At 62.5% G+C, this 26,409-nt stretch overlaps 2 protein-coding genes across 3 annotated transcripts in view; one reads left to right on the plus strand and one right to left on the minus strand.

Moving 5' to 3' along the window:
- The window catches only part of LOC138818728 (deformed epidermal autoregulatory factor 1 homolog), a 36,235-nt gene extending 33,354 nt beyond the window's left edge, over positions 1 to 2,881 (plus strand). For both annotated transcript variants that reach the window (XM_070009800.1, XM_070009799.1), the window contains exon 12: positions 2,449 to 2,881. In XM_070009800.1, coding sequence (XP_069865901.1) covers positions 2,449 to 2,553 — 105 coding nt within the window. In that variant the 3' untranslated portion in view covers positions 2,554 to 2,881. The remainder of the gene's footprint in view (positions 1 to 2,448) is intronic.
- A 2,954-nt stretch (positions 2,882 to 5,835) lies between these two features.
- Positions 5,836 to 16,356, minus strand: Drd4 (dopamine receptor D4). Its single transcript, XM_070009803.1, has 4 exons — positions 16,278 to 16,356; positions 9,979 to 10,091; positions 8,534 to 9,090; positions 5,836 to 6,709 (listed from the first exon to the last, which is right to left on the minus strand). The coding sequence occupies exons 2-4, from the start codon at positions 10,041 to 10,043 to the stop codon at positions 6,507 to 6,509; spliced, it is 825 nt and encodes a 274-aa protein (XP_069865904.1). The 5' UTR covers positions 10,044 to 10,091; positions 16,278 to 16,356; the 3' UTR covers positions 5,836 to 6,506.
- Between the last annotated feature and the right edge of the window lie 10,053 nt (positions 16,357 to 26,409).

A 26,409-nucleotide genomic window follows, 5' to 3' on the forward strand; every position in this document is an offset into this window, starting at 1 on the left:
CACACAGTCACACCATTACAAGGAGCAGATGACACCAGTCACACCTTCACAAGGAGCAGATCACACACCGTTACACCGTCACAAGGAGCAGATCACACAGTCACACCTTCACAAGGAGCAGATCACACACAGTCACACCGTTACAAGGAGCAGATCACACACAGTCACACCGTTACAAGGAGCAGATCACACCAGTCACACCTTCACAAGGAGCAGATCACACCAGTCACACCGTTACAAGGAGCAGATCACACAGTCACACCTTCACAAGGAGCAGATCACACCAGTCACACTGTTACAAGGAGCAGATCACACACAGTCACACCTTCACAAGGAGCAGATCACACAGTCACACCTTCACAAGGAGCAGATCACACCAGTCACACCATTACAAGGAACAGATCACACACAGTCACACCTTCACAAGGAGCAGATCACACCAGTCACACCGTCACAAGGAGCAGAACACACAGTCACACCGTCACAAGGAGCAGATCACACCAGTCACACCTTCACAAGGAGCAGATCACACAGTCACACCTTCACAAGGAGCAGATCACACAGTCACACCTTCACAAGGAGCAGATCACACACAGTCACACTGTTACAAGGAGCAGATCACACACAGTCACACCTTCACAAGGAGCAGATCACACCAGTCACACCGTCACAAGGAGCAGAACACACAGTCACACCGTTACAAGGAGCAGATCACACCAGTCACACCTTCACAAGGAGCAGATCACACCAGTCACACCGTTACAAGGAGCAGATCACACAGTCACACCTTCACAAGGAGCAGATCACACCAGTCACACTGTTACAAGGAGCAGATCACACACAGTCACACCTTCACAAGGAGCAGATCACACAGTCACACCTTCACAAGGAGCAGATCACACCAGTCACACCATTACAAGGAACAGATCACACACAGTCACACCTTCACAAGGAGCAGATCACACCAGTCACACCGTCACAAGGAGCAGAACACACAGTCACACCGTCACAAGGAGCAGATCACACCAGTCACACCTTCACAAGGAGCAGATCACACAGTCACACCTTCACAAGGAGCAGATCACACAGTCACACCTTCACAAGGAGCAGATCACACACAGTCACACTGTTACAAGGAGCAGATCACACACAGTCACACCTTCACAAGGAGCAGATCACACCAGTCACACCGTCACAAGGAGCAGAACACACAGTCACACCGTTACAAGGAGCAGATCACACCAGTCACACCTTCACAAGGAGCAGATCACACCAGTCACACCTTCACAAGGAGCAGATCACACCAGTCACACCTTCACAAGGAGCAGATCACACAGTCACACCGTTACAAGGAGCAGATCACACACAGTCACACCTTCACAAGGAGCAGATCACACACAGTCACACCTTCACAAGGAGCAGATCACACAGTCACACCTTCACAAGGAGCAGATCACACACAGTCACACCGTTACAAGGAGCAGATCACACCAGTCACACCGTTACAAGGAGCAGATCACACACAGTCACCTTCACAAGGAGCAGATCACACAGTCACACCATTACAAGGAGCAGATCACACACAGTCACACCATTACAAGGAGCAGATCACACAGTCACACCGTTACAAGGAGCAGATCACACAGTCACACCATTACAAGGAGCAGATCACACACAGTCACACCGTTACAAGGAGCAGATCACACAGTCACACCTTCACAAGGAGCAGATCACACCGTCACAAGGAGCAGATCACACCGGTCACACCGCCACGTACAGGCGTGGTTCCTGCTTGCCTAGTTTTTGGTTGTTTCCCCCAGTACTGGGATTTGAACTCGGGGCCTCACACTCTCACTCCACTTTTTGCTCATGACTAGCACTCCACATTTGAGTAATACTTTTAGTTCTGCCTTTTTGCTTATTAACTGGAGATGTGTCTCATACAAATTTGTCTGCCTGGGCTGACTTCACATCTCAGTCCTCAGATCTCCTGAGCAGCTAGGGTTATAGGCATGGCCACTGGTGCCGAGCTCACCTGTCACTTTTGAGATATGATCTCTCTTCTTACCCAAGCCCAGTCCCTGCCCTCTGCCCTTCCACTTTGGACTTCCTGTTGTTGCAGGAAGGGCAACTGTGTGCCACCACATCCACCCAGCTTAATTTCTTTGTTTAAATTCCCAACAGCAGAAAAAACTCGTTGAAGGATAAGGGCTCCAGCTTAGTGGAAGAGAGCCTGCGTGGCGTGCAAAGGCTGTGGGCCCAAGCTCTGTCTGAACTGAGACCTGCTGGGAGGGGAAGTCGGCTCCTGGGTCTGGGACTCCGCGTGGGGAGGGCTTCCTTCACAGGCAGAGCCTCTGGAGGGCGGGGAGGGCTGGGGCCCTGCTCAGGCCCGCCCGTGTCCTGCTTCCTCCGTGGCCCTCCTCGTCACATGGGTTTGTTTCCTTTCAGGACTGGAAAGACCACCAGCACATATGTGGCCAGTCCACTTCAGTCACTGTCCAGGCAGACGAAGTCCACGTGGAGGAGAGTGTGATTGAGAAGGTCACTGTGTGACCCGGGCTCCTCCCTGCACCGCGTCCCAGGTCAGGACTCCCCGAGGCTGGGGAAGGCCCTGGGAAGGCAAAGAAACTTGCTGGACAAGTAATGAACAGATTGAGTGGCTGCGCCCTTGGACATGAACTCCCAACCAGAGACTTGGGAAATACGCGTGTCACCGTGCCCTTGGCATTGAACTACCATGGAGACCTGAGGAGTGTTGGTGGCGCTGTGGCCCCGGGTCCTCGCCCAGCCCGGTGCTCTTTCATCCCTTGTGCGTCAGTGTGTCTACATACATGTGTGTCTGTCGATAGAGTTGTAAATAAAGTCCCCACCCACCCCGTCAGTCAACTCAGCCCTGGGACCTGAGTCACACACACAGTGCTCCAAGGCCCTCCTGATCACCCAGACGGCACACTCCACCTGTCCGGCGCCACGGCGCCCTTGTGTGGGGCGGGGGCCTCTGCAGTGACGGGGGTGTCACCTTCACCTCCTCAGCCAGCACTTGACATAGGCGCATTGTAACTCTGAGGACACGCCCCACGGTCTGTCTTTGAGCAGAAATGGTCCTGTGAGGGTGTTGTGTCCACTTAGTGATGGAGCCAGCTCCTCTTCTCCTGCAGCCCTGGCCTGAGGTGCTCAGAGGACTCTCAGAAGGTGCCAGAGCAGCCTGTGTCCTGCAGTGAAATGTCCAGCTTGCTGATTTGAGCTTCCGCATGCAAAGTCCTGGTCGTCTTTTGTCTGCTTCCTTCCTGTGATGCAGCTCTGTGCAAGCTGGCTTCCAGGGCTCACCTCGCATGTTTGGATATGACCTGGAACAGCCCTGGAAAAATACCTTCCTCCACCATTGACTAGGAGAGCTGCCAGATGGCCGCTGATATTTCAGAGGCTTTTTCATGTTTTGGGAAGTAGTCTTATGACCCGGTCCCATCCCCTTGCTCTCAAATCCAGAGGCTCCTCTGGGCGTGGAGAGGAGGTGCAGGCTCCATGAGGGCCTGGAGGAAGAGGCTTGGCCTTGCCCAGTAAGTTTTGGATGTCTTAAAAATGGTGATTCTAAAGCCAGGCACCGGTGGCTCATGCCTGTAATCCTACTATTCATGAGGTTGAGATCTGAGGATCGCAGGTAAAGCCAGCCCAGGCAGGAAAGTCCATAAGACTCTTATCTCCAATAAACCACCAGAAAAAAAAACAGAAGTGGTGCTGTGGCTCAAGAGGTAGATGGTTTGCCTTCAGCCAAAGAGCTGAGGGACAGCATCTAGGCCCAGAATTCAAGCCCCATGACCCACAAAAAAATGGTGATTCTAATCCAGGCCCTGGTGTCTCACACCTGTAATTCTAGCTTCTCAGGAGTCAGATGTGAGGATTGCAGTTCAAAGCCAGCCTGAGCAGGAAAGTCAGTGAGACTCTTATCTCCAATTAACCACTGGAAAACCAGCTGTGGCATTGTGGCTCGAGAGGTACAATGCTCACCTTAAACTGAAGAGCTGAGGACAGCACCCAGGCCCAGAGCTCAAGCCCCACAACTGATTTTAAAAAATAAAATTAGGGGCTGGGAAAGTGGCTCAGTGGTAGAGCACTTGCCTTGCATGCACGAAGCCCTGGGTTCGATTCCTCAGCACCACATAAGAAAAAAGAAAAAAGCCGGAAGTGGCGCTGTGGCTCAAGTGCTAGAGCGCTTGCCTTGAGTTGAAGAGCTGAGGGACAGCGCCCAGGCCCAGAGTTCAGGCCCCACAACCGGACCCCCACACACACACCCAAAAAAAAAAAATTAAAAAATAGTGATTCTAGCCAGGCACTGGTGGCTCACACCTGGAATCCTATTCAGGAGGCTAAGAAAGATCTGAAGATCACAGTTCAATCCAGGAAGGAAAAAAATCTATGAGATTCTGATCTCCAATTAACCACTAAAAAGCAGGACTGGAGCTTTGGTTCAAGTGGTAGAGCACCAGCTTTGAGTCTAGGCTCTTAGGTCAAGCCCCAGAACCAGCACAAAAACAAAAGCTATAGTGATTCCAACATTAGCCTCTAAAGCAGTGTCTCTGAGATATATGTTTACCAGGTTCATACCATGACGTGCTAAAAAAAATTCAGCCTGCCAGACACAGTGACTCATAATCCTTCACATTTGTGTAACAGAGATGAAAGAGGGTGTGGTACTGTGTACCTGTCACCCTGGCCACGTAAGTAGCTGAGGTGGGAGGACTGTGCTAAGGCCACTCTCAGAAATAAGATCCTGTCTGAAAATAACCTGAAAGTACAAAAGGGCTGGGCATATGGCTGTAGTGGTAGTGCTCGGCCTTGAGCTCAAATCCCATGCCACAAAAGTTCACACACACACAAATTCGGCCTCTCTCCTGTACCAAGCTAGTTCACATGCCTACCAGAAGGTTCTCCTGTGGCTGGAAGAGCCCTGTAGTTTTAGGAAACAGTAGAGTGGGGAGCCAGTGTCAGAAGAGCATATGAACCCAAAAGCCTTGGATTCTTGGGACTCCCTGCCTGCTCTCCCAGCTCTCCACAGCCAGCCTGGCAGGCTCTGAGCCTCTGTGGTGTTTCCCCACCAAGTAAGTCCTCATAGTCACACCGTGAATTTCTGCCAGAGTGGCCCTGGCACTCCTTCATGCTGACCCTGCTCCCAGAAGCCATCTCTGGGGACAGAAGGCCACTGTTCAACATGGACTTTGCTCTTGGCCCTGTCCAGCCCGCCAGGACTCCAATTGAGTAGAGCTGAGTTTGTCTGCTAGGGTTCAAAGCCTTACAGCCACAGAGATGAAGGGACAAAGGAGTGGGGGCCGGCAAATTCTGTACCCCAACTCCTTGAACCTGGACTCGTCCAGGTTATTGCTGATCAGAAAGCAGCCTTCATATGGGCCTGCGAAGTTGGCTCAGTGGTAGAGCGCTTGCCTTGCATGCATGAGGCCCTGGGTTCAATTCCCCAGCACCACACAAGATAAAAGGAAAAAAGCCGGAAGTAGCGCTGTGGCTCAAGTGGTAGAGCGCTAGCCTTGAGCTGAAGAGCTGAGGGACAGCGCCCAGGCCCAGAGTTCAGGCCCCACGACCGGACCCCCCCCCAAAAAAAAAAGCCTTCAGAAGGCATGCAGAGTCCGTGCCTCCAGGGTGGCATGTGAGAGCATCCCAGAACACCAGCATGGGTGATGGGTGTTGGGGCCATGGCACCATCAGGCCCCTGGCATTGCTCTCCCGTCGTCGTCTTTGAAGGAGAAGCTTGGGGGTCTTGTGGGTGTTGGGTGTCTCCACCCAGTGAGGCTTGTGGTCACCCTTGATTTTTGAGGAGCCTCTCACTCACAGGAGTCTTTGCCTTTATTTTTGTCTGCAGAGCTGTTCAACAGGCATGGTCAAGGCTGGGCCCCGCTGGTGCCCTCAGGTCCCCAGGGACAGCTCCAGAGAGCCCTAGCTCCCACCGCCCCCAGGCCCTGTGCGGCCGGGGACACACCCACCCCGGGAAAGACAGGCACTCCAGACCCGGTCGGCTCCCTGAGGGGAATTCTGGAGGCTTCCCGGAGGAAGCCGGAGGCTGGGGGGAGGGTGGCGGCCCTGGCGGCCCTGGGTACTGAGACTGTGCCTACAGCTCCAGAACCCAGAGCCCGGGATTTCCCAGTCTTGAGAACACACACACCAGTGCCCGCTGTGGCTGGGGCAACCTCCACAGCAAAGCTCCCAGCAGGGCGCTGACAGGACGGGAAGAAGCAGCCGGGTTGGGAGCAGGGGAGCCGTCCGCGCCCGGGCAGGGCCGTCGGGGCCCTCGGGCCTCCCTCCTGCCCTAGGCCTGGGCCTCTCCTGACTGCCCTCCGCCCGAGCCCACTTTGCCTGGGCCTTCGGGAAGGGGCTGGCCGCGCGGGCCCTCGTGGCCCGGGAGCCCAGCACTGCCCTCGGGGCCAGCGGACAGCGTCCCCAGAGGGAGAAAGGGATCCCCCGACCCGGGGCCGACCCGGGGGCGCCGGTGGCTCAGCGGCTCAGCAGCAGAGGCGCAGGGCCTTCCGGAAGACGTTGCGGAACTCGGCATTGAAGACGGTGTAAATCAGCGGGTTGAGGGCGCTGTTGACGTAGCCCAGCCAGGTGACTGCGCTGACCAGCCGCGGAGGCACGGAGCAGGAGGGACACAGCGCCCGCGTGATGTGCACCACGAAGAAGGGCGTCCAGCACACCAGGAAGACGCCTGGGGACCAGGCCGTGAGCGGCGCGCGCCGGGCCCGCCCGCCCGCCAGCCCGCCCGCCCCGCCACCAGCTCCTCCCCTCCACGGCCCCGCCCCACCACCCGGGCTCCTCCCCTCCACGGCCCCGCCCCACCACCCGACTCCTCCCCTCCACGGCCCCGCCCCACCACCCGGGCTCCTCCCCTCCACGGCCCCGCCCCACCACCCGGGCTCCTCCCCTCCACGGCCACGCCCCAACACCCGGGCTCCTCCCCTCCACGGCCCCGCCCCACCACCCGGGCTCCTCCCCTCCACGGCCCCGCCCCACCACCCGGGCTCCTCCCCTCCACGGCCCCGCCCCACCACCCGGGCTCCTCCCCTCCACGGCCCCGCCCCACCACCCGGGCTCCTCCCCTCCACGGCCCCGCCCCACCACCCGGGCTCCTCCCCTCCACGGCCCCGCCCCACCACCCGACTCCTCCCCTCCACGGCCCCGCCCCATCACCCGGGCTCCTCCCCTCCACGGCCCCGCCCCACCACCCGGGCTCCTCCCCTCCACGGCCCCGCCCCACCACCCGGGCTCCTCCCCTCCACGGCCCCGCCTCACCACCCGACTCCTCCCCTCCACGGCCCCGCCCCACCACCCGACTCCTCCCCTCCACGGCCACGCCCCACCACCGACTCCTCCCCTCCACGGCCCCGCCCCACCACCCGACTCCTCCCCTCCACGGCCCCGCCCCACCACCCGGGCTCCTCCCCTCCACGGCCCCGCCCCACCACCCGGGCTCCTCCCCTCCACGGCCCCGCCCCACCACCCGACTCCTCCCCCACGGCCCCGCCCACTCTGCACCTGTCACCCCGGCTCCTCCCCTCCATGGCCCCGCCCGCCCACCCTCTGCACCTGTCACCCGGCTCCTCCCCTCCACGGCCCCGCCCACCCTCATCACCTGTCACCCGGGCTCCTCCCCTCCACGGCCCCGCCCACCCTCTGCACCTGTCACCCGGGCTCCTCCCCTCCACGGCCCCGCCCACCCTCTGCACCTGTCACCCGGGCTCCTCCCCTCCACGGCCCCGCCCACTCCGCACCTGTCACGCGGCTCCTCCCCTTCACGGCCCCGCCCCACCACCCGACTCCCCCCACGGCCCCGCCCACTCTACACCTGTCACGCGGCTCCTCCCCTCCACGGCCCCGCCCCACCACCCTGGCTCCTCCCCTCCGCGGCCACGCCCACCCTCCAGCTCCTCCCCTCCACGGCCCCGCCCACCCTCTGCACCTGTCACGCGGCTCCTCCCCTCCGCGGCCACACCCACCCCATCCAGCTCCTCCCCTCCACGGCCCCGCCCCACCACCCTGGCTCCTCCCCTCCGCGGCCACGCCCACCCTCCAGCTCCTCCCCTCCACGGCCCCGCCCACCCTCTGCACCTGTCACGCGGCTCCTCCCCTCCGCGGCCACACCCACCCCATCCAGCTCCTCCCCTCCACGGCCCCGCCCCACCACCCGACTCCTCCCCCACGGCCCCGCCCCACCACCCGGGCTCCTCCCCTCCGCGGCCACGCCCACCCCTCCAGCTCCTCCCCTCCACGGCCCCGCCCCACCACCCGACTCCTCCCCCACGGCCCCGCCCCACCACCCGGGCTCCTCCCCTCCGCGGTCACGCCCCACCACCCGGGCTCCTCCCCTCCGCGGCCACGCCCACCCCTCCAGCTCCTCCCCTCCACGGCCCCGCCCCACCACCCGACTCCTCCCCCACGGCCCCGCCCCACCACCCTGGCTCCTCCCCTCCGCGGCCACGCCCACCCCTCCAGCTCCTCCCCTCCACGGCCCCGCCCCAGGGCGGGAACCCACCGACGACCACTGGCAGGACTCTCATGGCCTTGCGCTCCCGGCTCGTGATCTTGGGGCGCGTCCTCCGCCAGGAAGGCGTCCGGGACTCGTGGGGGAGCGCCGCCTCGGGGTCGGCGTCGGGAGCCTGATCTTCGGGGCAGCAGGGGCTCTCGGGGAGGCCCGGCTCGGGGGACGGGCTCTCGGGGAGGCCCGGCTCCGGGGGCGCGCCGTCGGGGGCGCGGGGGTCCTGCGGGGGCCCGGGGCCGCTGGGCCGGCGGGGCGCGCGGCCGTGCAGCTTGGCGCGCCGGGCGGCGCCCCAGCGGCGCAGGCCTCGGAAGGTGGCCCAGTAGAGCAGCAGCATGAGCGGGCAGGGCAGGAAGAAGGAGCACACGGACGAGTAGACCACGTAGTCGCGGTCCTCCAGGCGGCACACCGCGGGGTCCCGGCCGCGCACGTCGTTGAGGCCGCACAGCACGGGCGCCGCCACGGCCGCCGCGAGCAGCCACGTGGCTGCGATGAGCAGCAGCTGGCGCCGTCCCTGGCGGTGGTAGCGCAGCGGCACGGCCACGGCCACGAACCTGCGGGCGGGCGCGGCGGGCGCGGCGGGGCGGGCGCGGTGAGGACGCGGAGGCGGCGGCGGCGCCCACTCTCTCCCGGCTGGCCTCCCCTCCCGCGCTCACTGTCCCGCGCTCCCCTCCCCGACTCCCCGTCCCCGCGCTCCCCTCCCCGTCCCCGCCCTCCCCTCCCCGTCCCCGCGCTCCCCTCCCCGTCCCCGCCCTCCCCTCCCCGTCCCCGCGCTCCCCTCCCCGACTCCCCGTCCCCGCCCTCCCCGTCCCCGCGCTCCCCTCCCCGACTCCCCGTCCCCGCGCTCCCCTCCCCGTCCCCGCGCTCCCCTCCCCGTCCCCGCGCTCCCCTCCCCGTCCCCGCGCTCCCCTCCCCGACTCCCCGTCCCCGCGCTCCCCTCCCCGACTCCCCGTCCCCGCGCTCCCCTCCCCGACTCCCCGTCCCCGCGCTCCCCTCCCCGTCCCCGCGCTCCCCTCCCCGACTCCCCGTCCCCGCCCTCCCCGTCCCCGCGCTCCCCTCCCCGTCCCCGCGCTCCCCTCCCCGTCCCCGCGCTCCCCTCCCCGTCCCCGCGCTCCCCTCCCCGACTCCCCGTCCCCGCGCTCCCCTCCCCGTCACCGCGCTCCCCGTCCCCGCGCTCCCCTCCCCGTCCCCGCGCTCCCCTCCCCGTCCCCGCGCTCCCCTCCCCGTCCCCGCCCTCCCCTCCCCGACTCCCGTCCCCGCGCTCCCCTCCCCGACTCCCCGTCCCCGCCCTCCCCGTCCCCGCGCTCCCCTCCCCGACTCCCCGTCCCCGCGCTCCCCTCCCCGTCCCCGCGCTCCCCTCCCCGTCCCCGCGCTCCCCTCCCCGTCCCCGCGCTCCCCTCCCCGTCCCCGCGCTCCCCTCCCCGTCCCCCGCGCGCGCTCACCTGTCCACGCTGATGGCGCACAGGTTGAAGATGGAGGCCGTGCACAGCAGGACGTCCATGGCCATGAGCGCGTCACAGAGGCGCGGACTGAGCAGCCACACTCCGCCCTGCACCTGCGCGGACGCGGGGCTCGCGGGACCGGACTGCGGGCCGGGGAGGGGCCCGGCGCCCCCGCGCCCGGGAGGGTCGGACCTCGGGTGTGGCCCTGCCCACAGCCTTCCTGCTGGAGCCGCTCCTCCTCCTCAGCTCCTCCTCCTCAGCTCCTCCTCCTCCTCAGCTCCTCCTCCTCCTCAGCTCCTCCTCCTCAGCTCCTCCTCCTCAGCTCCTCCTCCTCAGCTCCTCCTCCTCCTCAGCTCCTCCACCTCAGCTCCTCCTCCTCCTCAGCTCCTCCTCCTCAGCTCCTCCTCCACCTCAGCTCCTCCTCCTCAGCTCCTCCTCCTCCTCAGCTCCTCCACCTCAGCTCCTCCTCCACCTCAGCTCCTCCACCTCAGCTCCTCCTCCACCTCAGCTCCTCCTCCTCAGCTCCTCCTCCTCAGCTCCTCCTCCTCAGCTCCTCCTCAGCTCCTCCTCCTCAGCTCCTCCTCCTCAGCTCCTCCTCAGCTCCTCCTCCACCTCAGCTCCTCCTCCTCAGCTCCTCCTCAGCTCCTCCACCTCAGCTCCTCCTCCTCAGCTCCTCCACCTCAGCTCCTCCTCAGCTCCTCCTCAGCTCCTCCACCTCAGCTCCTCCTCCACCTCAGCTCCTCCTCCTCAGCTCCTCCTCCACCTCAGCTCCTCCTCCTCAGCTCCTCCTCCTCAGCTCCTCCTCCTCAGCTCCTCCTCCTCCTCAGCTCCTCCTCCACCTCAGCTCCTCCTCCTCCTCAGCTCCTCCTCGTCAGCTCCTCCTCCACCTCAGCTCCTCCTCCTCAGCTCCTCCTCCTCCTCAGCTCCTCCACCTCAGCTCCTCCTCCACCTCAGCTCCTCCACCTCAGCTCCTCCTCCACCTCAGCTCCTCCTCCTCAGCTCCTCCTCCTCAGCTCCTCCTCCTCAGCTCCTCCTCAGCTCCTCCTCCTCAGCTCCTCCTCAGCTCCTCCTCCACCTCAGCTCCTCCTCCTCAGCTCCTCCTCAGCTCCTCCACCTCAGCTCCTCCTCCTCAGCTCCTCCACCTCAGCTCCTCCTCAGCTCCTCCTCAGCTCCTCCACCTCAGCTCCTCCTCCACCTCAGCTCCTCCTCCTCAGCTCCTCCTCCACCTCAGCTCCTCCTCCTCAGCTCCTCCTCCTCAGCTCCTCCACCTCAGCTCCTCCTCCACCTCAGCTCCTCCTCCTCAGCTCCTCCTCCACCTCAGCTCCTCCTCCTCAGCTCCTCCTCCTCAGCTCCTCCTCCTCAGCTCCTCCTCCTCCTCAGCTCCTCCACCTCAGCTCCTCCTCAGCTCCTCCTCAGCTCCTCCACCTCAGCTCCTCCTCCACCTCAGCTCCTCCTCCTCAGCTCCTCCACCTCAGCTCCTCCTCCTCAGCTCCTCCACCTCAGCTCCTCCTCCTCAGCTCCTCCTCCACCTCAGCTCCTCCACCTCAGCTCCTCCTCCTCAGCTCCTCCTCCTCCTCAGCTCCTCCTCCACCTCAGCTCCTCCACCTCAGCTCCTCCTCCTCAGCTCCTCCTCCTCCTCAGCTCCTCCACCTCAGCTCCTCCTCCTCAGCTCCTCCACCTCAGCTCCTCCACCTCAGCTCCTCCACCTCAGCTCCTCCACCTCAGCTCCTCCTCCTCAGCTCCTCCACCTCAGCTCCTCCACCTCAGCTCCTCCTCCTCAGCTCCTCCACCTCAGCTCCTCCACCTCAGCTCCTCCACCTCAGCTCCTCCTCCTCAGCTCCTCCACCTCAGCTCCTCCACCTCAGCTCCTCCTCCTCAGCTCCTCCACCTCAGCTCCTCCACCTCAGCTCCTCCTCCTCAGCTCCTCCTCCTCAGCTCCTCCACCTCAGCTCCTCCTCCTCCTCAGCTCCTCCTCAGCTCCTCCACCTCAGCTCCTCCTCCACCTCAGCTCCTCCTCCTCAGCTCCTCCACCTCAGCTCCTCCACCTCAGCTCCTCCACCTCAGCTCCTCCTCCTCAGCTCCTCCTCCTCAGCTCCTCCTCCACCTCAGCTCCTCCACCTCAGCTCCTCCTCCTCAGCTCCTCCTCCTCCTCAGCTCCTCCTCCACCTCAGCTCCTCCACCTCAGCTCCTCCTCCTCAGCTCCTCCTCCTCAGCTCCTCCTCCTCAGCTCCTCCTCCTCAGCTCCTCCACCTCAGCTCCTCCTCCACCTCAGCTCCTCCTCCACCTCAGCTCCTCCTCCTCAGCTCCTCCACCTCAGCTCCTCCTCCTCAGCTCCTCCTCCTCAGCTCCTCCTCCTCAGCTCCTCCTCCTCAGCTCCTCCTCCTCAGCTCCTCCTCCTCAGCTCCTCCTCCACCTCAGCTCCTCCTCCTCAGCTCCTCCACCTCAGCTCCTCCTCCTCAGCTCCTCCTCCTCAGCTCCTCCTCCTCAGCTCCTCCTCCTCAGCTCCTCCACCTCAGCTCCTCCTCCACCTCAGCTCCTCCTCCACCTCAGCTCCTCCTCCTCAGCTCCTCCACCTCAGCTCCTCCTCCTCAGCTCCTCCTCCACCTCAGCTCCTCCACCTCAGCTCCTCCTCCACCTCAGCTCCTCCTCCACCTCAGCTCCTCCTCCTCAGCTCCTCCACCTCAGCTCCTCCTCCTCAGCTCCTCCTCCTCAGCTCCTCCTCCTCAGCTCCTCCTCCACCTCAGCTCCTCCACCTCAGCTCCTCCTCCACCTCAGCTCCTCCTCCTCAGCTCCTCCTCCACCTCAGCTCCTCCTCCTCAGCTCCTCCTCCTCCTCAGCTCCTCCACCTCAGCTCCTCCTCCTCAGCTCCTCCTCCTCCTCAGCTCCTCCTCCTCAGCTCCTCCTCCTCCTCAGCTCCTCCTCCTTAGCTCCTCCTCCACCTCAGCTCCTCCTCCACCTCAGCTCCTCCTCCACCTCAGCTCCTCCACCTCAGCTCCTCCTCCTCAGCTCCTCCTCCTCCTCAGCTCCTCCACCTCAGCTCCTCCTCCACCTCAGCTCCTCCACCTCAGCTCCTCCTCCACCTCAGCTCCTCCACCTCAGCTCCTCCTCCACCTCAGCTCCTCCTCCTCCTCAGCTCCTCCTCCTCAGCTCCTCCTCCACCTCAGCTCCTCCTCCACCTCAGCTCCTCCACCTCAGCTCCTCCTCCTCAGCTCCTCCTCCTCAGCTCCTCCTCCTCCTCAGCTCCTCCTCCACCTCAGCTCCTCCTCCACCTCAGCTCCTCCACCTCAGCTCCTCCTCCACCTCAGCTCCTCCTCCTCCTCAGCTCCTCCACCTCAGCTCCTCCTCCTCAGCTCCTCCACCTCAGCTCCTCCTCCACCTCAGCTCCTCCTCAGCTCCTCCTCCACCTCAGCTCCTCCTCCTCAGCTCCTCCTCAGCTCCTCCACCTCAGCTCCTCCTCCTCAGCTCCTCCACCTCAGCTCCTCCTCAGCTCCTCCTCAGCTCCTCCACCTCAGCTCCTCCTCCACCTCAGCTCCTCCTCCTCAGCTCCTCCTCCACCTCAGCTCCTCCTCCTCAGCTCCTCCTCCTCAGCTCCTCCACCTCAGCTCCTCCTCCACCTCAGCTCCTCCTCCTCAGCTCCTCCTCCACCTCAGCTCCTCCTCCTCAGCTCCTCCTCCTCAGCTCCTCCTCCTCAGCTCCTCCTCCTCCTCAGCTCCTCCACCTCAGCTCCTCCTCAGCTCCTCCTCAGCTCCTCCACCTCAGCTCCTCCTCCACCTCAGCTCCTCCTCCTCAGCTCCTCCACCTCAGCTCCTCCTCCTCAGCTCCTCCACCTCAGCTCCTCCTCCTCAGCTCCTCCTCCACCTCAGCTCCTCCACCTCAGCTCCTCCTCCTCAGCTCCTCCTCCTCCTCAGCTCCTCCTCCACCTCAGCTCCTCCACCTCAGCTCCTCCTCCTCAGCTCCTCCTCCTCCTCAGCTCCTCCACCTCAGCTCCTCCTCCTCAGCTCCTCCACCTCAGCTCCTCCACCTCAGCTCCTCCTCCTCAGCTCCTCCACCTCAGCTCCTCCACCTCAGCTCCTCCTCCTCAGCTCCTCCACCTCAGCTCCTCCACCTCAGCTCCTCCACCTCAGCTCCTCCTCCTCAGCTCCTCCACCTCAGCTCCTCCACCTCAGCTCCTCCTCCTCAGCTCCTCCACCTCAGCTCCTCCACCTCAGCTCCTCCTCCTCAGCTCCTCCTCCTCAGCTCCTCCACCTCAGCTCCTCCTCCTCCTCAGCTCCTCCTCAGCTCCTCCACCTCAGCTCCTCCTCCACCTCAGCTCCTCCTCCTCAGCTCCTCCACCTCAGCTCCTCCACCTCAGCTCCTCCACCTCAGCTCCTCCTCCTCAGCTCCTCCTCCACCTCAGCTCCTCCACCTCAGCTCCTCCTCCTCAGCTCCTCCTCCTCCTCAGCTCCTCCTCCACCTCAGCTCCTCCACCTCAGCTCCTCCTCCTCAGCTCCTCCTCCTCAGCTCCTCCTCCTCAGCTCCTCCTCCACCTCAGCTCCTCCTCCTCAGCTCCTCCACCTCAGCTCCTCCTCCTCAGCTCCTCCTCCTCAGCTCCTCCTCCTCAGCTCCTCCTCCTCAGCTCCTCCACCTCAGCTCCTCCTCCACCTCAGCTCCTCCTCCACCTCAGCTCCTCCTCCTCAGCTCCTCCACCTCAGCTCCTCCTCCTCAGCTCCTCCTCCACCTCAGCTCCTCCACCTCAGCTCCTCCTCCACCTCAGCTCCTCCTCCACCTCAGCTCCTCCTCCTCAGCTCCTCCACCTCAGCTCCTCCTCCTCAGCTCCTCCTCCTCAGCTCCTCCTCCTCAGCTCCTCCTCCACCTCAGCTCCTCCTCCTCCTCAGCTCCTCCACCTCAGCTCCTCCACCTCCTCAGCTCCTCCACCTCAGCTCCTGCTCCTCCTCAGCTCCTCCTCCTCAGCTCCTCCTCCTCAGCTCCTCCACCTCAGCTCCTCCTCCTCAGCTCCTCCACCTCAGCTCCTCCTCCTCAGCTCCTCCTCCACCTCAGCTCCTCCTCCTCAGCTCCTCCTCCTCAGCTCCTCCTCCTCAGCTCCTCCTCCTCAGGTCCTCCTCCTCAGCTCCTCCTCCTCCTCAGCTCCTCCTCCTCAGCTCCTCCTCCTCCTCAGCTCCTCCACCTCAGCTCCTCCTCCTCAGCTCCTCCTCCTCAGCTCCTCCTCCTCAGCTCCTCCTCCTCAGCTCCTCCTCCTCAGCTCCTCCACCTCAGCTCCTCCTCCTCCTCAGCTCCTCCTCCTCCTCAGCTCCTCCTCCTCAGCTCCTCCTCCTCAGCTCCTCCACCTCAGCTCCTCCTCCTCAGCTCCTCCACCTCAGCTCCTCCTCCTCCTCAGCTCCTCCTCCTCAGCTCCTCCTCCACCTCAGCTCCTCCTCCTCAGCCTGGCTCTCCCCCTGACCCGTGAGCTTTAGAATGCAAAGACCGCGGGCGGGATGGAGGCCCCGCGGTGGAGCGCTGGCCCCGCATGCATGCACGCACGCACGCATGCACGCACGCACGCAGTCCCGGGTTCGATTCCTCAGCTCCACAGACACGGAGGCAGCTGAGGCTCCGCTCAGGGAGGGCGCCGGCGCGGGGAGCTGAGGTGATCCGGAGCTTACCCCGCTCCGCGCGTCCGCTGGCCGCCCAGGTCAGCGCGGCCGCCGCCCCGACGCCCGGCCTAATCGGCTTTGCTGCGCGCAGCGCGGGGCGGAGGCGGCCCGGGGCGGAGGCGGCCCGGGGCGGAGGCGGCCCGGGGCGGAGGCGGCCCGGGGCGGGAGGCCGGGGCGGAGGCCGGGGCGGAGGCCGGGGCGGGAGGCCGGGGCGGAGGCCGGGGCGGAGGCGGCCCGGGGCGGGAGGCCGGGGCGGAGGCCGGGGCGGAGGCCGGGGCGGGAGGCCGGGGCGGAGGCCGGGGCGGAGGCGGCCCGGGGCGGGAGGCCGGGGCGGAGGCCGGGGCGGAGGCCGGGGCGGGAGGCCGGGGCGGAGGCGGCCCGGGGCGGAGGCCGGGGCGGGAGGCCGGGGCGGAGGCGGCCCGGGGCGGAGGCCGGGGCGGGAGGCCGGGGCGGGAGGCCGGGGCGGAGGCGGCCCGGGGCGGAGGCCGGGGCGGGAGGCCGGGGCGGAGGCCGGGGCGGAGGCCGGGGCGGGAGGCCGGGGCGGAGGCCGGGGCGGAGGCCGGGGCGGAGGCCGGGGCGGAGGCGGCCCGGGGCGGAGGCCGGGGCGGAGGCCGGGGCGGAGGCCGGGGCCCGTCGGGGGACGCGGGGTCGGCCGCGCCGCCCGCTCACCTCGGAGTAGACGAAGAGCGGCAGCACCAGCAGCGCCAGCAGCAGGTCGGCGGCCGCCAGGCTCAGCACGAAGAAGTTGGTGGGCGTCCGCAGCGCGCGCTCCGCGGCCACGCTGGCGCACACCAGCGCGTTCCCCGCCAGCACGGCGGCGATCAGCACCACGCCGCCCGCCAGCGCCGCCGCGCCCGCCGCGCCCGCCGGCCCGCGCCCCGCCGGGGGCCCCGCGAGCCCCGCGCCCGCCGCGGCGCTGCGGTTCCCCATGGCCGCGCGGTGCCCCGGCCCCGGCCGGAGCCTGCCGCGCAAGCCCCGCCCCGCCCCGCCCCGGCCCGCACCCCGCCCGCAGCAGGCCCCGCCCTCCGCGCCAGGCCCGCGGGACGCCGCGCTGACCGCCCGCCCGCGGCGCCCCCCCACTCCTGGGCCGCGCTGACCGCCCGCCCGCGGCGCCCCCCCACTCCTGGGCCGCGGCGCCCCCCCACTCCTGGCCCGCGGCGCCCCCCCACTCCTGGGCCGCGCTGACCGCCCGCCCGCGGTGCCCCCCCACTCCTGGGCCGCGGCGCCCCTCCTCCCCTCCCCACTCCTGGGCCGCGCTGACCGCCCGCCCGCGGTGCCCCCCCACTCCTGGGCCGCGGTCCCCCCCCTCCCCTCCCCACTCCTGGGCCGCGGTCCCCCCCCTCCTCCCCACTCCTGGGCCGCGGCGCCCCCCCCCTCCCCACTCCTGGGCCGCGGTCCCCCCCCTCCCCTCCCCACTCCTGGGCCGCGGCGCCCCCCCCACTCCTGGGCCGCGGCGCCCCCCCTCCCCTCCCCACTCCTGGGCCGCGGTGCCCCCCTCCCCCGTCCTCCCCGTCCCCACCTCCAGCCCCCCCCAGCCCCCCCCCAGCTCCCGCAGCGCAGCTCCCGCAGCACCGGCCCCTCCAGGGGCTTCAGTGGCCCTTAGTGACATCAGATCAGACTCAGCTCCGCGCCCTCCTCCCACAGGAGCTTCTGCCATGTGTGTGCTCTGTGTGTGTGTCCTGTGTGTGTGTGCTGTGTGTGTGCTCTGTGTGTGTGTCCTGTGTGTGTGTGCTGTGTGTGTGCTGTGTGTGTGCTGTGTGTGTGTGTGCTGTGTGTGCTGTGTGTGTGTGCTGTGTGTGTGCTGTGTGTGTGCTGTGTGTGTGTGTGTGCTGTGTGTGTGCTGTGTGTGTGTGTCCTGTGTGTGTGCTGTGTGTGTGCTGTGTGTGTGCTGTGTGTGTGCTGTGTGTGTCTGCTGTGTGTCTGCTGTGTGTCTGCTGTATGTCTGCTGTGTGTGTGTGTCTGCTGTGTGCTGTGTATGTGCTTCGTGTGTCTGCTGTGTGTGTGTGTCTGCTGTGTGCTGTGTATGTGCTTCGTGTGTCTGCTGTGTGTGTGTGTCTGCTGTGTGTGTGTGTCTGCTGTGTGTGTCTGCTGTGTGTGTGTGTCTGCTGTGTGTGTGTGTCTGCTGTGTGTCTGTGTGTGTGTGTTTGCTGTGTGTCTGTTGTGTGTGTGTTTGCTGAAAACTGAAGTGGCGCTGTGGCTCAAGAGGTAGAGTGCTCTCCTTGAGCTAAAGAGTGCAGGGACAGCGCCCAGGCCCAGAGTTCAAGCCCCACGACCGACCAAAAAAAAAACAAAAACACAAAAAAACAGATTTTATTGAGTGAAAAGTGCTGGCGTGCCAGGATCACCGCTGGAGCTGGCATCCCGGAAATGGCCCCAGTGCCAGCCCACATTGGGTTTTAAGCATTTTTGGCTAGGGCAGGGAAAGGGGGAGGTTGGGTGTTGATTTTAGCCAATGATTGTTGCAAGAAATTTGTACCTTAAGTTTAAATTTCCCGCCAAGGTTTTGCTGGCCAGAGGCAGGGAATAGAATAAAGGGTGGTAAAGGTTCAGCTGGGTTAGGGCTCCATTGTGCAGAAAACAGAAGCAGAGTTAGAGTTACAGAGTTACAGTTAGTTACTAGCTAAAATAGCTAGTTAGTTACCAGGGAAGTCATCCACAGAAAGCACGGTTACATTTTTTGTTTATTTGTTCTTCTTCTTCTTCCTTTTTTTTTTTTTTTTTTTTTTTGGTCGGTCATGGGACTTGAACTCTGGGCCTGGGCGCTGTCCCTCAGCTCTTCAGCTCAAGGTGAGTACTCTTCCACTTGACCCACAGCGTCACTTCCTGTTTTCTAGTGGTTTATTGGAGATAAGAGTCTCATGGACTTTCCTGCCTGGGCTGGCTTTGAACCACGATCTTCAGATCTCAGTCTCCTGAGTAGCTAGGATTACAGCATGAGTCACTGGCTCCCAGCTTACATTTATATCTTGAAATCATTCATTATTTATTTGTTTCAATCCAAGTCAAATATTATATTCCATTTTTACTTCCTCTACCATATCAGTTTGAAGCCAGCCTGGGAAGTAAAGTCCATGAGTCTCTTTCGTTCGTTCGTTCGTTTGTTGGTTCATTCGTTCCTTTCTACCTTCTTCCCCCCCCCCCCCCCCGCCCCTACCAAGGGGCTTGAATTTAGGACCTAGGCACTGTCACTGAGTTCTTTTGCTTAAGGTTAGTACTCTACCACTTGAGCAACAATGCCACTTCCAGTTTTCTGGTGGTTAAGTGGAGATGAGTCTCACAGCCTTTCTCACTTGAGCTGGCTTTGAACTATTATCCTCAGATCTCAGCCTCCAGAGAACCTAGGATTATAGGTGTGAGCCACCAGTAACCAGTTTCTTGAACTCATCTCCAATTAACCACCAGAAAGCAGAAGTGGCACTGTGGCTCAAGGTAGTAGAGCGCTAGCCTTGGGCAAAAGAGCTTAGGGACAACACTCGGGCCCTGAGTTCAAGTTCCATAACTCACACACACAAAAAAAAAATTTAAAAATTAGCCAGGTGCTGGTTGCTCATATCTGCAATTCTAGCTACTCAGGAGGCTGAGGTCTGAGGATATAGGGTCAAAGCCAGCCTGGACAGGAAAGTCCAGGAGACTCTTATCTCTAATTAACCAACAACCAGAGAAAAAGCTGGAAGTAGTACTGTGGCTCAAGTGGTAGAGTACCAGCCTTGAGTCAAGAAAGCTAAGTGACAATGCCTAGTCCCTGAATTCAAGTCCCAGTTTTGTTTGTTTGTTTGTTTTTGTCGGTCCTGGGGCTTGAACTCTGGGCCTGAACACTGTCCCTCAGCTCTTCAGCTCAAGGCTAGTGCTCTACCACTGGAGCTATAACACCACTTCCGGTTTTCTGGTGGTTTATTGGAGATAAGAGTTTCATGGACTTTCCTGCCCAGGCTGACTTTGAACCATGATCCTCAGATCTCAGCCTCCTGAGTAGCTAGGATGACAGGCGTGAGCCATGGGTGCTCGGCTTCAAGTCCCAGTTCTGATAGCACAATTTTTTTTTAACTTCTAATCACAGAATGGAAGAAAACACAAGCAAACCAGCAAATTATAAATCCAGCATTTGCTGGATATATGTGTGTGTGCACGCACACACACACACACACACACATGCACACATACACACAAGGTCTTTATACAAATCTAGAAAGAACTCTCAAAACTCAACAATGCTTCCACAAAAAGAAAACTCCAAAATAATGTTCCTTTTTAATCTAGCTGCAGAAACTCTCAGCAAAACACCACCAAATCGATAGCATTTTTAAAGGATTATGGACCATTACCCTGTGGGATTTGTCTCAGGACTACCATAACAATTCCACAAATGAAACCCAATCAGTGCAATATACTGCATTAATGGAATGAATTTTTAAAAGCCACAGGATCATCTCAATTTGTGCAGATAAAGCATTTCACAAAGCTGGGCACCAGTGGCTCACACCCGTAATCCTAGCTACTCAGAAGACTGAGATCTGAGGATCGTAGTTCAAAGCTAGCCGGGCAGGGAAGACTGTGAAACCCTTATCTCCAATAAACCACCAGAAAAACCGAAGTGGTAGAGTGCTAGCCTCGAGCTGAAGAGCTGAGGGACAGTGCCTAGGCCCAGAGTTCAAGCCGCCCCCCCAAAAAAAAAGTATTTCACAAGAATCTAATATCCTTTCACAATTTTTTTTCCAGTCCTGGGCTTGAACTCATGGCCAGAGTGCTTTCCCTGAGCTTTTTCATCTGAAGGCTAGTGGTCTGCCACTTGACCCACAGCTGTGCTTCCAGCTGTGTGTGTGTGTGTGTGTGTGTGTGTGTGTGTGTGTGTGTGTGTGTATGTTATTAATTGTAGATAAGAGTCTCATGGACTTCCCTGACCAGGCTGGCTTTAAACTGCAATCCTCAGATCAGCTTCCTGAGTAGCCAGGCATGGGCCACCAGCATCTGGCTCCCTTTACAATTTAAAAAAAAAAAAAAGACACCCGGGATTGGAGCGTGCTTGCCTAATATGTCTAACTGCAAAGGCCCTGGGTTGAACACCCAACACTGGAAGAAAAAAATTAGATAAACAGCTCAGAACCAGTGGTTCGCATTTGTAATCATAGCTATTCAGGAGGCTGAGATCTGAGGACCACAGTTCAAAGTCAGCCTTGGTAGAAAAGCCCATGAAACTCTTACCTCCAATGAACCACCAAGAAACCAGAAGTGGAGCTGTGGCTCAAGTGGTAGAACACTAGACTTGAGTGGAAAAAAAATGCAGGGACAGTGTCCAGTTCAAGTCCCAGTTCTGGAATAAAAAAAAAAGTGGATGGCAAGGATGTGGAAAAATTGAAATTCTTGAATGTAAAAACAGCACAGCCACTGGGGAAACAATTGACCAGGTGTTAGTAAGTTTAACCTGTTAGCCAGGTGCTTTACTCAGCAGGTGTATGGTCTCCACCCCAAAGAACAGAAACAGGTGCTGAAACAGACAGGATAGGAATGCTCACAGAAGGATTAGTCATGAAGTCTATGAAGCAGAAGGCTGGGCTCACACCTCGCTCCTCGCTCTTGGGCATCTGTGATCCTGATGAACACCATTCAAAGTCAGTGCAGCCAGAAATCTCTTCAGAGTCCACCTCCCAATCGAGAACCACCAAGTAACCAGCAAAAAGTCTGGAGGCATGAATTGGGTGGTAGAGCACCAGCTGAGCAATTTTGAGAGTCTGAGTTCAAACCTCAGTACAGAGCAGGAGCCATGGAGACACAGGAATACTGGATAAATGCTCATCAAGACATAGAACAGGCATGGATTTTATTTTTATTTATTTATGTTTGCCAGTCCTGGGGCCTGAATTCAGGGCCTGGGCGCTGTCCTTCACCTCTTCAGCTCAAAGCTAGTGCCCTACCACTTGAGCCACAGCGCCACTTAGTGCCTTTTCTGCTTATGTGGTGCTGAGGAATCGAACCTAGGGCCTCATATGTGCAAGGCATGCTCTCTACCACTGAGCCATCTTCATATATATATATATATATATATATATATATATATATATATATATATTTATTTATTTATTTATTTATTTATTTATTTATTTTGGTCATGGGGCTTGAACTTGGCCTGGGCGCTGTCCCTGAGCTCTTTTGCTCAAGGCTGGCGCTCTACCACTTTAAACCACAGTGCCACTTCCAATTGATTGATTTCAAAAAGGGTGCTGAAAAGACAAAAACAAAACAAACAAACAAAACCTGCTGAGAACTGGTGGCTCACACCTGTAATTCCAGCTACTCAGGAGGCTGAGATCTGGGGACCAAGGTGAGAAGTCAGTCCAAACAGGAAAATCCCTGTTAGCCAGCCAAAAGCTTAGTGGAGTTGAGGCTCAAGCAATGGAAGCGGGGCTTGAGGAAAACATGTTCAAAATATGCAGCCAGTGGAGAAGGATCCGCGGAGATGTTCCACATCACCAGGCCGTGTCAGTCTGCTGTTATTCTAACTGTGTGGTGGAGGTTGGGAACGTGGAGAAGGAGTCTCCCCTATAGAGCACAGTTGTGACTTTTGAGGCCCTGGGCTTCAGCTCTGTCCGGCAAGGGTTTCCTTAGCTGCATCTAAACATGGTGGCAGCACAAAGGACTGCTTGAGAGAGACCCAGAGCTTGTGTGGAAGCCTGAGAAAGCTCAGGGCTGGCAACAACCCTTGGGGAGCTGACCGGAATCCCACAGGAGCGTGTCCCTCCGTGTCCGTCCAGGCGCCCGTCAACCACCTCAGTCACCTCTCCCCAGCTGCTGCTCCAACACAGGGCAGGCGCTGGGGCCGCTCGGACCACCGCAAACCATGCCAGGCTGTGACTCAGGAAGGCGCAGCACCCAGCCACACTTCTGTTTCTGATAAGCCAATGCCAACAAACCTTGATTATCCCTGAGGAAATGAATACCAGTTCAAGGTGATGTGATACTCAGTGTATCACTCTGGGAAAGTTGTTACATTCTAGTTTTATACTTATTTTTTTTGTGCCAATCTTGGGGTTTGAATTCAGGGCCTGGACAGGAAAAAAGAAAAGGCTGGGTGGAGAAAAGTCCGTGGGACTCTTATCTCCAATAAACCACCAAGAAACTAACTGGAAGCGGTACTGTGGCTCAAATGAGCTGAAAAGCTCAGGCACAGAGTTCAAGCTCCACAACAGACCAAAAAGAAAAGAAGAGTCTCACAGAGTTTCCATCCCTGTCTGGCTTTGAACCTTGAGCCTCAGATCTCAGCCTCCAGAGTGACTAGGATTACAGATGTGAGCAACAGGTGCCAAACTACTTGCTACATTTTAAAAACGGAAAACAAGCGTTGGGGAAGTGTTGGGCAAAATCCTCAGCCCCAGAATATGGCTTTGCCTACCCCACTTGTGGAGGAGAGTTGAAATCAATGTCATCAGTGTTGTGGACTCAGCCACTGGCCATTTAATCACAGGGAGGCTTGCTTGGGTTAATCGCTAGTCTCTAATCAGCTTTACCCCAGCTTCTGCCTGCAGCAGGTTCTTGGAAAGCCATCCATCAGCCAGCTATTTTGGGTGAGATCTTTCAGCCTGTGAGGCTGTTCCTGGGTCAGCTTCTCTGGCCAGGTCCCCTGGAGAGGGGCTGCAAGGCCATGGAGGGCCCCGCCGGTCACAGACGGCTGGGACTGCCACAGAGAGCCTGGGCCACCACTGGGCCCCAGATCTGTGCCAGGGCTCTGGGCTCTGCACCCATAGCAGCAGGCTGGCGGTGTTGGCAAGCAGGCATCAGCCATGCCGGCTTTGCCGGGACTCGGTGTGCGTGCGTGTGTTTCTTCCTGGGGTCAGTGCTTGAGCACTTGCATCACAGAGCCACTTCTGGCTTTTTATGGTTGGTTCACTGGAGCTAAGAATCTCACAAACTTCCTACCCAGGCTGGCTTCAAACTGAGATCCTCTGATCTCAGCCTCCTGGGTAGCTCACAAGGGTGAGCCATCTGTGCCTGGTCTTCAGTACATGCTGTGTGTGCATGTATGCGTGTGTGCATGCACGTGTGTGCGCGCGTGTGCACGTGCGCATGTGTGTGCGCGTGCACTTGTGTGCATGTATGTACATGTGCGTGTGTGTGCATGTGTACATGTGTGCGCGCGTATATGTGTGCGCACGTGTGTGCATGTGTGCGTGCACTCGTGTGCATGTATGTACATGTGTGTGCGTGTGTGCACGCGCGCGTGTGCATGTGTGCGTGTGTGCATGTGTGCGTGTGTGCATGTGTGCGTGTGTGTGTGCACTTGTGTGCGTGTGCGCGCGCGCGCGCGCGGCCAGTTCTGGGATGGGAACCTAGGGCTCCTTTTGCTTCTCCTTTGCTTTTCTTCCGTGCTCCGCCCCGCAAGCGGTGCCTGCACTTTTGCCTGTTAGGTAAGGACGGCAGTCTGAGGGTTTGTCTTCCGGAAGGGCTCGAGCTCTGCCCACCCAGCCCGGCCAGGGGAGCGGCCGGCCGGATCTTTGGGAAGCCTTTCCCACCCATTTCCCGAGGCCTGCGAACAGCTCCAGCGTCCCCGCGCCCCGCAGTGCCAGCTCTGGCGGCAGAGATGGGGTCGGTCCAGGCCGGAGGAGCCCGCGCCCCGCCCCGCCCCGCCCGGCCGAGGGGCGCCGGCCAGGCGGTGGGGACCGGAGGCGGCCGGACGACAGCTGGGGGGGCGGCCCCGACCTTCCCGGGATCGATGGGGCGCGGCCGGCCGCGCGGAGCCAGGGCGGCGCCCGGAGCCCGCGGCCGGGGCTATAAAGGGGCGCGCGGGGCTCCGTCGCGGGGCTCCGTCGCGGGGCTCTGCGTGCCAGGCGCCCGCCATGGCCCCGCCGCAGCCGCCGCCGCCGCCACTGCTGCTGCTGCTGCTGCTGCTGCTGCTCACGGACTCTGCCGCGCTCCCCGCCCTGCCCAGGTGAGACCCGCGCTCCCCGCGAGACGCCTCGGCCCCCGCGAGACCCCGGCTCCCCGCGAGACCCCGCGCTCCCCGTGAGAACCCGCGCTCCCCGCGAGAACCCGCGCTCCCCGTGAGAACCCGCGCTCCCCGTGAGACCCCCGCTCCCCGCGCTCCCCGTGAGACCCCCGCTCCCCGTGAGACCCCCGCTCCCCGTGAGAACCCGCGCTCCCCGTGAGAACCCGCGCTCCCCGTGAGACCCCGGCTCCCCGTGAGACCCCGCGCTCCCCGCGCTCCCCGCGAGACCCCCGCTCCCCGCGAGACCCCCGCTCCCCGCGAGACCCCCGCTCCCCGTGAGACCCCCGCTCCCCGCGAGACCCCGCGCTCCCCGTGAGACCCCGCGCTCCCCGCGCTCCCCGTGAGACCCCGCTCCCCGTGAGACCCCGCGCTCCCCGCGCTCCCCGTGAGACCCCCGCTCCCCGTGAGACCCCCGCTCCCCGTGAGACCCCCGCTCCCCGCGCTCCCCGTGAGACCCCCGCTCCCCGCGCTCCCCGTGAGACCCCCGCTCCCCGCGCTCCCCGTGAGACCCCCGCTCCCCGTGAGACCCCCGCTCCCCGTGAGACCCCCGCTCCCCGTGAGAACCCGCGCTCCCCGTGAGACCCCGCGCTCCCCGCGCTCCCCGTGAGACCCCCGCTCCCCGCGCTCCCCGTGAGACCCCGCGCTCCCCGCGCTCCCCGTGAGACCCCCGCTCCCCGTGAGACCCCCGCTCCCCGTGAGACCCCCGCTCCCCGTGAGACCCCCGCTCCCCGTGAGACCCCGGCTCCCCGTGAGACCCCGCGCTCCCCGTGAGACCCCCGCTCCCCGTGAGACCCCCGCTCCCCGCGAGACCCCCGCTCCCCGTGAGACCCCGGCTCCCCGCGCTCCCCGTGAGACCCCCGCTCCCCGTGAGACCCCGGCTCCCCGTGAGACCCCGCTCCCCGTGAGACCCCCGCTCCCCGTGAGACCCCCGCTCCCCGTGAGACCCCGCTCCCCGTGAGACCCCCGCTCCCCGCGCTCCCCGTGAGACCCCCGCTCCCCGTGAGACCCCGCTCCCCGTGAGACCCCGCGCTCCGCCCCCCCGCAGGGCCCAGCGACACTCGGACGGGACGTTCACCAGCGAGCTCAGCCGCCTGCGGGACAGCGCGAGGCTGCAGCGGCTGCTGCAGGGACTGGTGGGGAAGCGCAGGTGAGGCCGCGGGCGGACCGCGGGCCGGGCGCGGCGCGGACCCCACTGCCACGACTAATTCTGACCTGGGGTGGGGCAGCGAACAGGAGGCGGGGAACGGTACCGTCTGGCCGCAGCCTGCGGAGGCCCGGCTCTGCCTGCGGTGGTCTGACGTGCCCGCGCTGCAGGCCTGGTGAGCCCCGCGCCCCACGCCGGGCCCCGCCCTCCCCGCCCCGCCGGGCCCCGCCCCGCCCGCCTTCCTCTCCCCCGCAGGGCCCCGCCCCTCACCTCCAAGCCCCGCCCCGCCAGGCCAGGCTCTGCCCTCCGGGCCCCGCCCCTTCCAGCCAGAAACCCTCCCCGCAGGTCCCAGGCGCGCCCGCCGGCCCCACCCTTCCCCGCCAAGCTCCGCCCCCGCCGGGCCCCGCCCCTCCCCACCAGACCTCTCCCCGCGGGGCCCCGCCCCCTCCAGGCCCCTCCCAGCCGGCTCTACCCTTCCCCTCCCCGGGCCCCGCCCTGCCAGGCCCCGCCCCTCTCATGGCCCCGCCCTCTCCGGACCACGCCCCTCCCCTCCCCGGCGGCGCTGCCCTGGCCAGGCCTGACCAGTGCCCTGTGCTCCGCCCTGCAGGACGCTCCGGAGGCTGGCCCTGGGCAGGGCCTGGTCTCCCGGCCCGCCTCTGGGCATGGCTGCGGAGTGGCCGGAA

This window comes from Dipodomys merriami, unplaced genomic scaffold, assembly GCF_024711535.1.
Source record: "Dipodomys merriami isolate MVZ:Mamm:240054 unplaced genomic scaffold, mDipMer1.0.p SCAF_78, whole genome shotgun sequence".
Classification (NCBI taxonomy): Eukaryota; Metazoa; Chordata; class Mammalia; order Rodentia; family Heteromyidae; genus Dipodomys; species Dipodomys merriami.